The sequence below is a fragment of the Heloderma suspectum genome, chromosome 3, assembly GCF_057233095.1.
Source record: "Heloderma suspectum isolate Gila_16-S chromosome 3, 16-S_ref, whole genome shotgun sequence".
Lineage (NCBI taxonomy): Eukaryota > Metazoa > Chordata > Lepidosauria > Squamata > Helodermatidae > Heloderma > Heloderma suspectum.
The window spans coordinates 31,438,617-31,457,194 of record NC_139460.1 but is presented as its reverse complement, the minus strand read 5'-3'; the positions used below and the strand labels follow the sequence as shown (position 1 = coordinate 31,457,194).

The following is an 18,578-nucleotide window of genomic DNA, read 5'->3' as shown; positions in this document are numbered from 1 at the left end:
ATTTGGAACACTCAACAGTGGCCGCAAGACTGGAAAAGGTCAGTTTACATTCCAATTCCAAAGAAGGGCAACGCCAAAGAGTGTTCAAACTACCATACAATTGCACTCATTTCACATGCCAGCAAGGTGATGCTCAAAATCCTACAAGCTAGGCTTCAGCAGTATGCGAACCAAGAACTACCGGAAGTACAAGCTGGGTTTTGAAGAGGCAGAGGAACTAGAGATCAAATCACCAACATTCGCTGGATCATGGAGAAAGCAAGAGAATTCCAGAAAAGTGTCTATTTCTGCTTCATTGACTACGCTAAAGCCTTTGATTGTGTGGATCACAACAAACTGTGGCAAATTCTTAAAGAGATGGGAGTACCAGACCACCTTACCTGTCTCCTGAGAAACCTGTATGAGGGTCAAGAAGCAACAGTAAGAACCAGACATGGAACAACCGATTGGTTCAAAATTGGGAAAGGAGTACGACAAGGCTGCATAACGTCACCCTGCTTATTTAACTTATATGCAGAGTACATCATGAGAAACGCCGGGTTGGATGAATCACAGGTCGGAATTAAGATTGCAGGGAGAATTATCAACAACCTCCGATATGCAGACGATACCACCCTAATGGCAGAAAGCCAAGAGGATCTCAAGAGCCTCTTGTTGAGGGTGAAAGAGGAGAGTGCAAAAGCTGGTTTGAAACTCAACATTAAAAAAACTAAGATCATGGCATCTGGCCCTGTCACTTCCTGGCATATAGAAGGGGAAGAAATGGAAGCAGTGACAGATTTTACTTTCTTGGGCTCCAAGATCACCGCAGACGGTGACTGTAGCCATGAAATTAAAAGACGCTTGCTCCTTGGGAGGAAAGCTATGGCAAACCTAGACAGCATAGTAAGAAGCAGAGACATCACCTTGCTGACAAAGGTCTGTACAGTCAAAGCTACGGTTTTCCCAGTAGTAATGTATGGCTGTGAGAGCTGGACTATAAGGAAGGCTGAGCACTGAAGAATTGATGCTTTCAAACTGTGGTGCTGGAGAAGACTCTTACAAGTCCCCTGGACTGCAAGGAGGTCAAATCAGTCCATCCTAAAGGAAATCAATCCTGAGTGCTCATTGGAAGGACAGATACTGAAGCTGAAGCTCAAATATTTTGGCCACCTAATGCGAAGAGAAAACTCTGGAAAAGACCCTGATGCTGGGAAAGACTGAAGGCAAAAGGAGAAGGGGACGGCAGAGGATGAGATGGCTAGATAGCATCACCGATGCAATGAATATGGACTTGAGCACACTCCGGGAGAGAGCGCAGGACAGGAAGGCCTGGCGTGCTATGGTCCATGGGGTCACGAAGCGTCAGACACGACTGAATAACTGAACAACACAACATTATAGAAATGAAAATGACTCATTAAGATGCCTAATGTATACTTGCTCTGCCTCTTTTGAACATGCAGGCTTCTTCATACCACAATATATCTATCTGTGATTTGCCCTGACTAATTTTAAATGACTTTAATTATAGAGCCTCCACAATTTCCTGAGGGACATCTTTACAATGTGCTTCCTTGCAATGAGATTTTTTTCTCATCTCAAACTCTTTCTCTTCTTGTTCTTCCTTCTGATTGGAAATCCTCTCTCTCTTCTTCCCTCAGCCTTCAGAAGACTGCCAGGGGCAAGTTATATTAATAGCTCCTACATGACTCAGAATTCAACTAGCTCTCTGCTTCCTTCATAGTGAATTATGTCTTTCCTGCTATGCTGTGTGCAGCTTGAACTGTACTTTATCCAAAACCAAAAGAAAACAATAAGAAAAACTTGGCTCCCACCTGTACCCTACATCTCTGTGTGGCTGCTACCCTTGGGAAGGGGCGGGGGGGGGTAGTTCACAAAGGACAACATTCAACACTAGTTGTGTAAGGACTCTGAATTTCTCTGGGTCACAATAAGTTTAGGTGGCAGAGCAGAGGAAGAATGGGAAACCTGCCTTGTATATGTATTGACAGGGATTGCATCAAGGGTAGTGCACCTGCTTAGGGCCCACACCCCAGCAGGGCCCACTGACAAGACCCCCCTGGAGTTCTGCCTCCTCATCACCATCACAACCTGCTTGTTCACCTGCTTCTTGCTCTGGTCCAGACAACAGTGGTAATGAGAAGCAGTAGATGCCACTGCCTACTTGCTCGATGGCTGTCTGCTTGTCAAGCAAGCAGTGGCAATAATGAAAACAAGGATGAGGAGCAATAGCAGCTGACAATGGTGGTGAGAAGGTAAACTAACTGAAGGAGGGGGCCACTGGTATTGACCAACATGGAAAGAGGGGGGAAAATTCAAGTAGCTTCATTGCATGCTGTGCTGTATATCATGTCTTGCTGTGCCGCTAAATGGCATCAGGCAATTGTCTATGACAGCATTTACTAAAGTTGGACCACTGCAAAACAATGTAGTGTGTAATACTCCTGTTCAGGGTTCTGGCCAGCCAGCCGTGTCCTTTTCCAGGATACTCCATTCCATTTCTCTCTCCCCCCGCCCATCCTCCACAAGCTATCAGCAAGTAGTTGTGTAGGAGAGGGTATTTCAGCAGGTGTTGCTTGCATACAACAATAAATTACAAATGTATTGTTACAAATTGAAGATGTTGTCAGAGCCATGAATAAAATTCTGTGAATGAGGCAGGGCGACCGCACAGGCCTGGTCTAAGTAGTACCTTGGAAGCCTCTGAATCAGGCATTCTGGGCTGTTCTTTAAATAAGCCATTTACTGTCTAGAAGTGGCCCTGCAAAGGGGTTTATACTAGTCCCAAAGACACAGTGTCACTTTGAGAAGCGGGTGTTAGAGGTTGTGTTTTTAGTTAGTCATTTACTGCACAAATGGGTCTTTCTTTGACTGTGGATTCTCTGTTGACTTGGCATAGTCCTGCATTATTTCTATCTAACTGTACAATACACGTCAACCTAGTGTGCCAGGCTGGAATTCCTTGGGCTGATTTAATGCCTTGAATGGGACCCAGAACATGGTTTCTTCAGGGGTTTCATGAAGTCCGGTATTTACTCTCACCTAGGCCCATGTTGGTTATGGGGATGTGGCAGGGCCATGCATTTAGAAACAGAGGTTTCATTGCATGCTGTGCTGTGTATCATGTCTTGCTGTGCTGCTAAATGGCACCAGGCAATTATCTATGACAGCACTTACTAAAGTTGGACCACTGCAAAACAATGTATAAGGTTTTCTGTTGTATATTTGAAGAAAGGTAAGTGATGCTTGAGGATGGTAATTTCTTTCCAAAACACGTTGGGCCCAATAAAAAGTTTTTCCAGGCACTTGGGAACATCTTCTCTCTATCATGTGACACATTAGTGCCTTCCCCTCTTACTGTTTCCTTACAGTGGCCGGGTTCAGATGATCAGTGGGGGAAACGATACAGCGTTGGTTGTTGCCCCCCCCCCCCACGGTGCGTGCTGGTCTCATAAACTGAAGGAAAAGGAAAGGTTCCTCCTGTGCAAGCACCGGGTCATTACTGACCCCTAGAGGGACGCCTGCTTACGCTGGCATTTTCATGGCAGACTATAGCGGGGTGGTTTGCCATTGCCTCCCCAGACGTGACTACCTTTCCCCCAGCAATCTGGGTACTCATTTTACCGACCTCGGAAAGATGGAAGGCTAAGTTGACCTGAGCCAGCTACCTGGAACCCAGCTTCCGCTGGGATCGAACTCAGGTTGAGGGGAGTTTCAGTTGCAATACTGCTGCCTACCACTCTGCGCCACTCCTGTGCCGTGTCGCAGCTTGCTGTGTCATCCAAACCCAGTGCAGGCGTAGTGACTTTTCACCCACCCTACAACCCCTACTGCAAACTATGGGTTGTAGGGTGGATGAACTACACCCAAAGCACGTGCTGGGTTCGGATGACACAGCAACCCACATGTGGATAATTAAGTTCATCCCAGTCCTGCGACTGGCACATGCAGGAGCAGAGGATACAAACGGACGTTGCGTTATTTCCCCCGCTGATTGTCCGAACCTGGCCAGTGAGTCAGACTACAGGTATTGTGAACACTTGGCTGGCAGCAGCTCTCTCCAGGATTTCAAGCAGGAGTTTTTCCAGCCCTATTTGGAGAAGATGGGAATTGACCGGGAACCTTCTGCATGCAAAACATGTGCTCCGCCCACTGAGCTACGACCCTTCTCTATTTAATGCAGTGGGGCTTACTCCGGAGCAAACACGTGCCTAGCGTAGTTCCCATTTAATTCCGTGTGGGGCTTACTCCCGAGCAATCACGTGCATGGATTCCGGCTGCCTAAGCGTGCAGACGATTACAGTTCGATTCCATCCGCCTTTACTCGGAAGTAAAGTGTGCATAATAGCCCTGCAACCCGGAGATTCTTCCTCTGCCGGCTACCACCACCTCCGGACCTCCTCCAGGAGCCCCCACTCCCTCCGTCCGTCCGTCCGCCCCTCCCTTCTCACGCCACGAGACCCCACGATTCGGCTCTCACGCTCCGACCTTCCCAGCCAGCCAGCCGGTCCCTTCCGCGCCCCCGGTCCCTTCCGCGCGCTCCCAAGCAGACGTGAGGGCAGCCGCCTCACCCCGCCGAAGCGCGCGTGCTCCCGTCCCCGCCCGCGCATGCCCGCTAGGCCCGCGGAGGCGCCAACGGCTCTGACAGGGAGGAAAAATCCAAACGACGGCCGCCGCCATATTGCGGACCTGTCAGCGGGACGCGGCGCTGCCGCTCTGTCGCGCCTCTCCTGCAGCAGGGCCCGCGGCACCAGCGAGCTCCGAGGAGGAGGAGGAGGAGGAGGAGAGCCGGGAGCGCGTGACGCTCGGAGCGGCCCCGCGGCGCCTCTCGGCCGGCTGCGCAGCCCTCGTCCTCCGCCCGCTCCCGTCGGACCAAACTCGGTGGGCGCCGCACGGGAAGCTGCAGCCGAAGAGAGCTCGCCGGCCCCGGGCGCCTCAGCCCCGCCAGGTGAGGGGGGAAAGCAGGCGGGGCCAGAGTGACTCGCGTCGACCTTCTTATGGTGCTGCTGCTGCCGCTAGGCCACGGCTCGCCTTGTCCTTCAGCCCCCCCCTCTCCTCCTCCTCCTCCCCTCCTCCTCACGACTCACAACCTGGGACATAAATGGAAGAAACTGCCCCGGTTCCTCTTGCACAAGCTGAGGTGGATGTGCAGGAGGTGGCAAAATTTATTTATTTATTTTTGGAGGGCGGAAACGCCTCGCCCGCCTTCGCCCACCACGATCCCTCCTTCTCCTGACGGCGACGTAGCTCCCCCAGCCCTCTCCCCCCGCCCAGGTATCTCCTTGCATGGGCTCCGTCTGCTCCCCCTTCCCCGCCTTTTCCTTCTTCCTGCCCTTGAGGGCTGGTATGTGAGAGTGTCACTGGTCCATGCAGGTGATGGCAGTAAACGAAAGGGTTGTGCGCTTTATTTATTTTCTATTCATTTACAGCATTTTATTCCGCTCTTCAGCACCCCCACCGCTCCCTGGCACCCAGAGAGGCTTACGTGGAGTAATAATAAGTCAGCCCCTGTTCTCAAGACTTACAGTCTAAAAGACATGACACAGAAGGACAAGGGATTGGCAGGGAGGAGGAGAAAAAAGTATATCCATATAAAAAGTTTCTGACGTATATCCATATGAAATTAGGGTGCAGACCTCTTCTAATGTGCATATTTCCACCCAAAGCCAGCTTTCCTCAACTTGGATTTCTTTGCTTCTCAAGGGGAAAGAGTGGGAGGGCTCTAAGGCTGCAGTCCAAGGCATGTTTGTTCAGAAGTAAGTACCCTTAACATAATACAACAAGCGGAGGACAGGAAGGCCTGGCGTGCTATGGTCCATGGGGTCACGAAGAGTTGGACACGACTTAACTACTGAACAAGTGTGCTTTAGCTTAAAGCCTTAGGATTGCAGCCAAACAACCTGATCTTATGCATGTTTACTTTGAAATAAGTATTCATTGAATATACTTGATGAAATCACAATTTAATCCTGAATGCCCTTACTGGGGAATAAGTCCTATCAAAGTCAGTGAGAGTTGCTTCTGAATAAATATCTGTGAGATCCGGCTGCAAGTCTTTTAACACTCAGGGCTTAAGCACATCTGCTTGGAAGCAAGCTCCGATGGAATTATATGTGGGGCTTATTTTCTTGTTTAACAAACTGCTGTCTAAGAATGATCAAGGTGCTGGTTATTTGCTCTCCCTCTGCATGTATGGTGAAGTTAATGATGGTTAGAGTTATAAGGGAGAGGGAAAAGGGGTCCTTAGGGAAAGGGGGGGGGTCTGAACTAAGCATCTCTACCACATGGCTTGGCTTCTCATTGCAAATGGGAACAAGTACATTGTTAACACGTTCCTCATGTCAGCAGCTGCCAAACTTCTACCCAACCCTTTATCCTTCACAATCTCAGAAGGAGGGGGAAAGTCTAGAGAGGCTGCCAACAACTGGAGGAAGCAATAACTGTTGGCACATTGGGGTCAGAAATGGCTTTCCAGGCTCTATATGTCTTCCCCTTTTATAATTTGTTTTGCTGGTTGAGGGCTGAAATTTATATCCCAGAATAAGAAGGCACAGAGTTGGTGAACTAACCTCATAGTAGATCAAAAATCAGGAGAACTCAAAAGTATTAGAAATTAAACTAGAGATGACCTGCACTATGCTGGGTGGGTGTGTTCTGCTTTTAATAACATGGGGCACAGATAGTTGAAACTTCCACAGTTTTGCAAAACCCAACAGAATTGGGCAGAATTTTGCAAACCCAATGAGCAGAATTTTAGCCCTTGTATGGTTGGGCACCCATTCGCTAGTCACGTGTTCATAATAAGAACACTCAGAACAGACAAATAATAAGGAATGACCTCATATGAAACAGCTCCAAATATTGATGCTGTCTATTGTTGAAAACAAATCTACATTTTAGTGGTGTTTGGCTTTTTACTTTATTGTTTTATGTAGTGAGTACAATAACCCTATTGTACATTATTTGGGTCAGTGTTTTATGAAAATCTCCTTAATAGTGATAAGCTTCTGAATAAAGTAATGAAAGTTAAAAGTTAGGTCTTGTAAACTTTGGCTGCAGTTCTCCACACAGGCTTGTAAGTCCAATTGACTTCAGTGGGATTTAAACAGCCTTTTATTTATTTGTTGTTGTTCAGTCATTCTGTCGTGTCCGACTCTTGGTGACCCCATGGACCATAGCACGCCAGGCCTTCCTGTTCTGCGCTCTCTCCCGGAGTGTCCTCAAGTCCATATTAATTGCATCGGTGATGCTACGTAGCCATCTCATCCTCTGCCGTCCCCTTCTCCTTTTGCCTTCAATCTTTCCCAGCATCAGGGTCTTTTCCAGGGAGTTTTCTCTTTGCATTAGGTGGCCAAAATATTTGAGCTTCAGCTTCAGTATCGGTCCTTCCAATGAGCAGTCAGGGTTGATTTCCTTTAGGATGGACTGATTTTACTTCCTTGCAGTCCAGGGGACTTGTAAGAGTCTTCTTCAGCACCACAGTTCGAAAGCATCAATTGTTCAGCGCTCAGCCTTCCTTATAGTCCAGCTCTCACAGCCATATATTACTACTGGGAAAACCATAGCTTTGATTATGCGGACCTTTGTCGACAAGGTGATGTCTCTGATTCTTACTATGCTGTCTAGGTTTGCCGTAGCTTTCCTCCCAAGGAGCAAGCATCTTTGAATTTCATGGCTACAGTCACCATCTGCGGTGATCTTGGAGCCCAAGAAAGTAAAATCTGTCACTGCTTCCATTTCTTCCCCTTCTATATGCCAGGAAGTGATGGGGCCAGATGCCATGATCTTAGTTTTTTTAATGTTGAGTTTCAAACCAGCTTTTGCACTCTCCACTTTCACCCTCAACAAGAGGCTCTTGAGATCCTCTTGGCTTTCTGCCATTAGGGTGGTATCGTCTGCGTATCTGAGGTTGTTGATAATTCTCCTGGCAATCTTAATTCCGACCTGTGATTCATCCAACCCGGCGTTTCTCATGATGTACTCTGCATATAAGTTAAATAAGCAGGGCGACAATATACAGCCTTGCCGTACTCCTTTCCCAATTTTGAACCAATCGGTTGATCCATGTCTGGTTCTTACTGTTGCTTCTTGACCCTCGTACAGGTTTCTCAGGAGACAGGTAAGGTGGTCTGGTACTCCCATCTCTTTAAGAATTTGCCACAGTTTGTTGCGATCCAAACAATCAAAGGCTTTAGCGTAGTCAATGAAGCAGAAAAAGACGCTTTTCTGGAATTCTCTTGCTTTCTCCATGATCCAGCAAATGTTGGTGATTTAATCTCTAGTTCCTCTGCCTCTTCGAAACTCAACTTGTTCTTCCGGTAGTTCTCGGTTCACTTACTGCTGAAGCCTAGCTTGTAGGATTTTGAGCATCACCTTGCTGGCATGTGAAATGAGCGCAATTGTACGGTAGTTTGAACACTCTTTGGCGTTGCCGTTCTTTGGAATTGGAATGTAAACTGATCTTTTCCAGTCTTGCGGCCATTGTTGAGTGTTCCAAATTCGTTGGCATATTGAATGCAGCACTTTAACAGCATCATCTTTTAGAATTTTAAACAGCTCAGCTGGAATACTTTCATCTCCACTAGCTTTGTTGTTAGTAATGCTTCCTAAGGCCCACTTGACTTCACTCTCTAGGATGTCTGGCTCAAGTTACTCGAAGCCAACATGGATTTGTCAAAAACAAGTCCTGCCAGACAAATCTGATCTCATTTTTTGATCAGGTAACCGCCCTTGTAGACCGTGGGAATGCTGTAGACATCATATACCTCGACTTCAGCAAAGCTTTCGACAAAGTGCCCCATGATATCCTGATGAGCAAACTTGCTCGAAGTGGGCTAGATGAAACAACGATCCGGTGGATCCACAGTTGGCTACAGAATCGGACTCAAAGAGTGCTTATCAATGGGACCTTCTCAAGCTGGGGAGAGGTAACGAGTGGGGTACCGCAGGGCTCAGTCCTGGGCCCAGTGCTCTTCAACATTTTTATTAATGACTTGGAGGAGGAGGTGCAGGGAATGCTGATCAAATTTGCAGATGACACAAAATTGGGAGGGATAGCTAATACTTTGGAAGACAGAAACAAAATTCAAAGTGATCTGGATAGACTGGAGTGCTGGGCAGAAAACAACAGAATGGCATTTAATAGGGACAAATGCCAAGTTCTGCACCTAGGAAAAAGAAACCAAATGCACAGTTACAAGATGGGGGATACGTGGCTCAACCACACTACGAGCGAGAAGGATCTTGGAATTGTCGTCGATCACAAGCTGAATATGAGCCAACAATGTGATGTGGCTGCAAAAAAGGCAAATGCTATTTTGGGCTGCATTCATAGAAGCATCGCTTCCAAATCCCGGGAAGTACTAGTTCCCCTCTACTCAGCACTGGTTAGGCCTCATCTGGAGTACTGTGTCCAGTTCTGGGCACCACACTTTAAGAAGGATGCAGACAAGCTGGAGAGGGTTCAAAGGAGGGCAACAAAGATGATCAGGGGACTGGAAACAAAGCCCTATGAAGAGAGACTGAAAGAACTGGGCATGTTTAGCCTTGAGAAGAGAAGACTGAGGGGAGATATGATAGCACTCTTCAAGTACTTGAAAGGTTGTCACAGAGAAGAAGGCCAGGATCTCTTCTTGATCATCCCAGAGTGCAGGACACGGAATAATGGGCTCAAGTTACAGGAAGCCAGATTCCGACTGAACATCAGGAAAAACTTCCTGAGTGTCAGAGCAATACGGCAATGGAACCAATTACCTGGGGAGGTGGTGGGCTCTCCCACACTGGAGGCCTTCAAGACGAGGCTGGACAGCCATTTGTCAGGGATACTCTGACTTGGATTCCTGCATTGAGCAGGGGGTTGGACTCGATGGCCTTGTAGGCCCCTTCCAACCCTACTATTCTATGATTCTATGATTCTATAAGTTCAGTGACCGCACTATCATGGCTATCGGGGACATTCAGATCTTTCCTGTATAGTTCTTCTGTGTATTCTTTCCACCTCTCCTTAATCTCATCTGCTTCTGTTAGGTCCCTGCCTTCTTTGTCCTTGATCATGCCCGTCTTGGCACAAAACGTTCCCTTGAGATCTCCAATTTTCTTGAAGAGATCTCTAGTCTTTCCCATTTTGTAGTTTTCTTCGATTTCTTTGCATTGTTCATTTAAGAAGGCCTTCATGTCTCTCCTTCCTATTCTCTGCATTCAGTTGGATATATCTTGCCCTTTCTCCCTTGCTTTTCGCTTCCCTTCTTTCCTCAGCTACTTGTAAAGCCTCATCAGACAGCCACTTTGCTTTCTTGCATTTCTTTTTCTTTGGGATGGATTGAGTTGCTGCCTCCTGAACAATGTTATGGACCTTTGTCCATAGTTCCTCAGGCACTTTGTCTATCAGGTCTAATCCCTGAAATCTATTCCTCACCTCCACTGTATATTCATAAGGGATATGATTTAGGTCATACCTGAAAGGTTTAGTGGTTTTCCCGACGTTCTTCAATTTAAGCCGAAGTTTTGCAAGAAGCAGCTCATGATCTGAGCCACAGTCAGCTCCAGGTCTTGTTTTGACTGACTGTATAGAGCTTCTCCATCTTTGGCTGCAAAGGACATAATCAATCTGATTTCGATATTGACCATCTGGTGATGTCCATGTGTAGAGTTGCCTCTTGTGCTGTTGGAAAAGCATGTTTGCTATGATCAGCGTGTTCTCTTGGCAAAACTCTATTAGCCTTTGTCCTGCTTCATTTTGTACACCAAGGCCATGCTTGCCTGTTATCCCGGTGATTTCTTGACTTCCTACTTTAGCATTCCAATCCCCCATGATGAAGAGGACATCTTTTTTTGGTGTTAGTTCTAGAAGGTGTTGTAGGTCTTCATAGAACCGATCAGCCTCAGCTTCTTCAGCCTCAGTGGTTGGGGCATAGACTTGAATTACTGTGATGTTGAATGGTTTGCCTTGGATTCGTACTGAGAACATTCTATCATTCTTGAGATTGTACCCCAGTACCGCTTTTCCCACCCTTTTATTGACTATGAGTGCTACTCCATTTCTTCTAAGGGATTCTTGCCCACAGTAGTAGATATGATGGTCACCTGAATTAAATTCGCCCATGCTTGTCCATTTTAGTTCGCTGATTCCCAAGATGTTGATGTTCCATCTTGCCATCTCATGTTTGACCACCTCCAGTTTACCTTGATTCATTGATCTGACATTCCAGGTTCCTAAACAATATTGTTCTTTACAGCATCGGATTTTCTTTTCACCACCAGACACATCCACAGCTGAGTGTCCTTTCAGCTTTGGCCCAGCCGCTTCACTCTTTCTGGCGCTACTTGGAAATACCCTCTGCTCTTCCCCAGTAGTATATTGGACACCTTCCAACCTGAGGGGCTCATCTTCCGGCGTCATCTCTTTTAGCCTTGTGATACGTTCCATTTGGTTTTCTTGGCAAGAATACTGGAGTGGGTTGCCATTTCCTTCTCCAGTGGACCACATTTTGTCAGAACTCTCCACCATGACCTGTCCGTCTTGGGTGGCCCTGTACGGCATAGCTTATAGCTTCACTGAGTTACGCAAGCCCCTTCGCCACAACAAGGCAGTGATCCATGAAGGGGTTAGGGCCAGGTAGCCACTGTAAATACAAATTCAGAGAAACACAACTTTCTGAACCTTTTGTTTACATCAATCTTGATTCTTCCATATAAACAGTGGAGCTATTGTGAAACGTAGTATATGTATGCACTGATAGCATATTGGACAATTACAGTATTCATGGGTCAGTTAACTTACTAATTGAATCTGAATGACATGCGGTTATAAATAATTATTTTGTTTTAACAGAAAAGGAGAAGATTGTGGTTCAGCCAATGTTTTTTAACTGAACAAGAAGCACAGAAGACGGAGGAAAATGCCGAAACCAGTAAGTAATCTACTCCTAACCCTAGTACTTGGTAGTTTCATCCTCGTTTCATTCTCTGGTCTGCTGGCAGGCACGTTTGCATGCAAATAATTCAGTCTGGATCTCTGAATAGATATGCTGACCGTGGGCAGAAAGACCATAGGCATTATCCATGCTGATTCTCTTGTGCCCCACAAATTCTGTTACGCAAGCAATGGGTCCCACCACTTGCACAACAGAGATTTAGCGCTTCCCAGAGGAATCCCTGAAACAAGCAGAATTGCTCGTTTCTTGATTGGGACAGGTCGGTGGAGCTCCCTTATGCAAGCTCCGTAACCTGCCCCATTCCAAAACAAGTGTTTTTGCTTGTTTTTGGTTGCCCTGGAAGCACTAAAGGGTCCCTCAGTCCCCAAAATTTGATGTAGCTGGGTGGGTGAGCTGTAGCTGTGCAGCTGGAACAATTGGCAGAAATGAGACCCTGCTGTTGTTCAAGTAGAAGTAGCTTCTGCTCAAGAAAGCGCTGTGATGGATTCAGGCCAGTGAAGTTATTAACTTTTTCAGCTTAGTGTGGTGACATTCACACAGTTCTCTAGCAAGTATAAAATGAGGTTTGCTTTGTGGTAAGTATATGTTTTGTGTAACTTTCTAAATGATTGACCCTGTGACATGATTTTCCTGGGGACGAAGTTATCCTTCACTGAAGTCTGAAGATGTTCTGTAACTCTTGATGAAAAATTAGTATTCCACCACTACCACAGTTCCTTAGAGTGCTTCTCTCCCCTCCCTTCCCCCACCCAATCTCTGACATCCAGTTTCTTGTTGCTGTGATGGTTATATGCCACTCTGGTTTGAAGACTGGCATATAACTGTGGCCTTGAATCACCCACTCTTAACTGCTCTAGCTTCATATTCTATATATTTAAGACAGCTGAACATTTTTTATTGTCTGGATAAAGGCAAGCTTGTTCTCATTTGTAGGAATAAAGTATTGCTTTTGAGGAGAGGACGATTTTGTTTTGTTTCCTTATTTAAGTGCATATCCAAAAATAATGAGCTAATATAAGTGTCAGTCTTGATAGAGCTGTCCTTCAGTTAAGGCACTTATTTAACTTTTGCAGAACATAATTGATTCTAGGAGCAAGCTATGGCCTGTAGTGTCTCAATCAGGAAAGGGTTATTTACCAAGTGTTGGGGCAGAGTTAGTAGATGGGGTGGGCATACTGCATCAGTTCATGTTTGTTTTCCTAGTAGCCATTGCCTGTGAAGACCAATGTGGTACGAAGCAAAGATACTTAGAACCCTCACCAGCAAGACATGAGAGGTAGTATTTGATCTTGGTGAGCAAGAATTCTCAGGGAGGGTAAATTTGCAGCTAAATTATGCTGTCAGGAAAACCTAGAGTAGATTTTTGGAAGAGAGTGTTCTCTAGTTCTAAATGCAATTGTCAAGGGTTTATTCCCTTTCACCTCCTATTTATGGGAATACTGCAGATCTGATTGTAGTGGAGAGAAAGGCACGCTGCACCATTTTCAATCCCTCTGGTGCTCCTCAATATTGTGTAAGTTTCTCTTGCTCTCCATGTGCAAAGCTGGTTCCCATATACAGTCTTTCCTGTAAACTGACTGACTGGATGGAAGAAATTTTAAATTTCCTTTTTACTTTCCTCAGCTATTTAGTGGCTGCTTCCTGCCTTATGCATTTCTACCTCTGCAGCCTTTCTTCACTTGCAGGTGGCTTCTGTCTCACATTTCCCCTTTCCACACTAGAAATAAAAATAAATGGATGGCTTTAAAAAGGCTAGGAGACAATCTTTCTCTCTCTTCCAAAGAAATGCACTCCAGATATTTTCCTTGCTTGCAGCAGCTCCCCTTCACACAAGTCAGTTCTTGTTGTTTGTTAGCTTAAAGATAAGAAGTAGGCAACAACAACAACTGGTTTGTGTGAAGGGGAGCTGCTGCAAGGACAGAAGGATGAAAATCTGGAGAAGATTTCTTTGGGAGGGAAAGACTGTGTCTCCTAGCCTTTTAACCCTAGTTTTGAAAACAGATGCTTGCTGCGCTGTGTTGGGGCTTGCCAGGGAAGTAGGGGCAATGTTTAATTTTCAGAAAGAGTCCTGCATGTGGCTCAGGCTTATGGGGAACAATGTTATCTGCGCTATTAATCCATCTTCTTAATTCTGTGGGCGGACTGTTCTACCATTTGCTGGGTGGAAAGGCTCTGGCACTGTGCATGTGTTCAGAGGCACTTTTACTATATTCATGCATACTAGTAGAAATAATTTTTGGCTACTAAGCCCGGACATAATTTGTGGAACCCCGATCATGGGTGAATATTTCACATTTAGTGTCACACTGTCTGACAGTTTTGGTAAGGTTCAGGTAAGTGTCAGGAATACAACCAAAGGTTATAACTAGGGAGAATGATAGCACATCAAATATTTATTTGTTTGATTATTTATTCAGTCAGTTTATATACTGCTTACCATGTCAAAAGATATCTGTAAGTGGTTTACAGAAACAGATTAAAACAAATCATAATAAATACAAAATTACATCAGTTAAAATGTTTAAAATATTTAAAATCAAAGCTAAAACCACAATAATTAATAAGCAGACTAACTGAGCAGCACAGTCATTCAGGGAAGGCTTGGATGAAGAGATGGGTCTTTAATAGATGCCTAAATGACACAATTGGTACCTCCTGAATAAGAGGGGGGAGGGCATTCTATAAGGCAGGCGCAGCCACTGAGAAGGCCCGCTTATGGGTCGCCACCAGACCGCAATCTGCAGATCGTGATACAACCAGCAAGGCCGCCTCCTATAATCTCAGTGATTGCACAGGTCTGTATTGGGGAAGTAATTTTCCAGGTAACTGGTCCCAAGTTATTCAGGGCTTTATATGCCAGCAGCAAGACCTTGAACTTGGCTTGGTAGCTAATAGGTAGCCAGTGCAGTTGTTTCAACACCAGTGTAATATGTCTTCAGCCAGGCACCCCATTCAGCATCATGGCCACTGCATTCTGTATCAGTTGCAGCTTCTGGACCAAGCACAAGGGTAGCCCCACATAAAGCGCATTACAGTAATCTAAACGTGAGGTTACCAATGCATGGATTACTGTAGCCAGGTTATCCCTGTCCAGGAAAGGGCGTAACTAACATGCCAACTAAAGCAGGTCATAGAGGCACTCCTTGCCATAGAAATCACTAGGGCTTCTAATGGCAATGATGAATCTAGGAGTGCCCCCAAACAACATATGTATTCTTTTTGTGGGAGTGCAAGATCATCTAGAACTGGCATACTCCCCAATTCCTATACCTGGGAACCACCCATCCATAGAACCTCCGTTTTATCAGGATTCAGTATCACTCATCCAACCCATCACTGAGTCCAGGCACTGGCTCACGACATGCACGGCCTCTCCCAATTTAGATATCACACAGAAATAGACCAAGGTTAACACCCCACCCCTAATCTCTTAATGACTGCGAACAGTGGTTTCATATAGATGTTAAATAGCATTGGGGACAAAATGGTACCCTGTGACACTTCACAGCATAATTTCCAAGGTGCCAAGTCACAGTCACCCCATGCTGTCTTCTGGAAATGACCCTGTAAGTAGGAATAGAATCACTGTAAAACAGTGCCATCAACTTGCAGAGGCAATACAAAAGAATATTGTCATCAACAGTATCAAAAGCTACCAAGAGATCAAGCAGGATCAATAGAGTCACACTCCCTCTGTCTTTCTTCCACAAGAGGTCATCCATTAGGGTGACCAGAGCCAATTGTGTTCCCAAACCAGGCCTGAATCCAAAGTGAAATGGATTGAGATAATTGGTGTCCTTCAAGAATGCCTGCAACTGCACAGCCACGACTTTCTCAAGCACTTTTGTGATTTGGCGGTAGTTACCATAAACCTCCAGATCTAGGGAGGGCTTTTTCGGGAGTAGACATGCTACTGCCTCCTTCAAGGTGGCGGGCACCACCAATTGCGCAAGGATGCATTCACCATTCCCTGGATCCACTCGGTCAGCCACTTCTGGCTAGCTTGAGTAAGCCAGGATGGGCAAGGTTCTGTAGAGCATATTGTATGCCAAACACCTGCAAGTGTCTTGTCCACATCCAAGAATTCTTGAATCTAAAGCTTGTCAGGAATTTATTACCTGTAGACTTCAATCCATCAAACCATTCAAATGGGACATTTAATCCTGTGTTCCCTTAATATGAAGCTGGATGTTGTCTGTGTGTAATGTTGGATTATTTCTTCACATCAACTTTGGTTCTCTTAACCTGATTGCCTGCCAGGCAGCATTACGTTCAAGATCTGTTGTCTTGTTTTATACGTGGCTTGACACTAGCTGCCTTTTAGCAGCCCTGTAGTCCTATCATTAGGCTTTGGATTGGCATATGATTTTTCTCCTTTATTCATGCATCAGTCCTAGCGATGGGGAAGCCTTTCCTTAGCCATCTACCTTAATCAAATTAACTTTCTCATCTACCTTACTGTATTCTTTTCAGTTTAACAGAAACAAAAGTATTTATCTTTCTGGATGTGCTTTGGATTTTTTTTTTGAAATTCAGCCTTGTTGGGTGCACATTTGTAATAACTGACAAGGGATGTTTCATTTGACTCTATCTTATCTGAATGTTTATGCATTTTACCACAAAGCCCTGTGCTATTGAATATATTACTTTTCTGTACTAATTTAAAACAGTATTTGAACTCTAAATGTCCTACCATTTGTCTAAATTTTTGTGACTTATCTGATATGTTAATCATTTCTGATTCTTAACCATACATAAAAAAACAGAGTATATAAAATACAGTGTATTGTGGAATGAAGACACTTAAAAATGAATTCACCCACTCCTGAAATGATTACTAATTAAGTCATGTTCCTGGATAATCAACAAATATTATTATTATTATTATTATTATTATTATTATATTTATATCCCGCCTTTTTCCCAATACTGGGACTCAAGGTGGCCTTACAACGTTAAAACTGCTACAATTAAAACGTATAAATAGAAATATAAATACAACTGTATAAAAGTTAAAAATATAATTAAATCATCAATATTAAATTGTAAAGATATTAAAATTAAATGCTCTTAAATGCTCTTTTTGGCTTTAGCAAGGCATTTATTTCCAGATATAACGTTGCTTGTGCTTATTAGAGGAGTGTTTATATAAAAAAAGCATTGCAATTAATGTAAGCCAGCAATTAAATGTAGCTGTAAAGCCAGAAGTATTGTTATTACTCCTGAAGGCAAAAGATTGTGATCACTCTTTCTTGTTAAAATGAATTGTACTATAAAGTAAAATTGCCATGTTTTCAAGATTCTAGCCTGTAATAAATGCAAGCGCACAGATGTTCTTGCTTCATGGAGAAATTATTGTATCATTTCAGCAGAGTGCTAAAAGCATTCTCTAATATAACTGAGACCCATCAACTGTGGTACAAGTTGTACCGCTGAGGTTCCTGTTCAGTGTTGATTCTGTCTGCAATGTTATCCTTTTTGTGTCATGTATTCTATAATGGCCATAGCTCAAAGGTGGAACGCATATTTTGCATGTGCAAGGTCCCAGGTTCAATCCTCAGCAACTCCAAGTAGGGATGGAAAACGCCTTCCTGGACACTGCTGGTCAGTGCGAGGGTACTGGGCTAGATGGATTAATGGTCTGACTCAGTATAAGGCAGCTTCCTATATTCCTATAATAACCATTACCTGTCTGTAATCTCTGTTAATACAGACCCCTTTGAAAGAGAAAATGTCCTTGTCACAGTTGAATAAGAATAATATCATAGTTAGCAAACACTTGTTGTTGTTGTTCAGTCGTTCAGTCGTGTCCGACTCTTCGTGACCCCATGGACCATAGCACGCCAGGCCTTCCTGTCCTGCGCTCTCTCCCGGAGCGTGCTCAAGTTCATATTCATTGCATCTGTGATGCTATCTAGCCATCTCATCCTCTGCCGTCCCCTTCACCTTTTGCCTTCAGTCTTTCCCAGCATCAGGGTCTTTTCCAGGGAGTTTTCTCTTCGCTTTAGGTGGCCAAAATATTGGAGCTTCAGCTTCATTATCTGTCCTTCCAATGAGCAGTCAGGGTTGATTTCCTTTAGGATGGACTGATTTGACCTCCTTGCAGTCCAGGGGACTCGTAAGAGTCTTCTCCAGCACCACAGTTCGAAAGCATCAATTCTTCGGCGCTCAGCCTTCCTTATAGTCCAGCTCTCACAGCCATACATTACTACTGGGAAAACCATAGCTTTGATTAGACGGACCTTTGTCGGCAAGGTGATGTCTCTGCTTCTTACTATGCTGTCTAGGTTGGCCATAGCTTTCCTCCCAAGGAGCAAGCGTCTTTGAATTTCATGGCTACAGTCACCGTCTGCGGTGATCTTGGAGCCCAAGAAAGTAAAATCTGTCACTGCTTCCATTTCTTCCCCTTCTATATGCCAGGAAGTGATGGGGCCAGATGCCATGATCTTAGTTTTTTTAATGTTGAGTTTCAAACCAGCTTTTGCACTCTCCTCTTTCACCCTCAACAAGAGGCTCTTGAGATCCTCTTTGCTTTCTGCCATTAGGGTGGTATCGTCTGCATATCGGAGGTTGTTGATAATTCTCCCAGCAATCTTAATTCCGACCTCTGATTCATCCAACCCGGCATTTCTCATGATGTAC

The 18,578-nt window shown here is 44.9% G+C and overlaps 1 protein-coding gene across 3 annotated transcripts in view; it reads left to right on the top strand.

The window, feature by feature from the left end:
- RDX (radixin) overlaps positions 1-18,578 on the top strand; it is a 100,665-nt gene that overhangs the window by 40,871 nt on the left and 41,216 nt on the right. For 2 of the 3 annotated variants that reach the window (XM_084842764.1, XM_084842765.1), the window contains one exon: positions 11,834-11,912. In XM_084842764.1, the coding sequence (XP_084698890.1) occupies positions 11,901-11,912 (12 nt within the window). In that variant the 5' untranslated portion in view covers positions 11,834-11,900. Of the gene's footprint in view, positions 1-4,649; positions 4,952-11,833; positions 11,913-18,578 lie in introns of those variants that run through there. The other variant, XM_084842763.1, reaches the window with a different exon arrangement.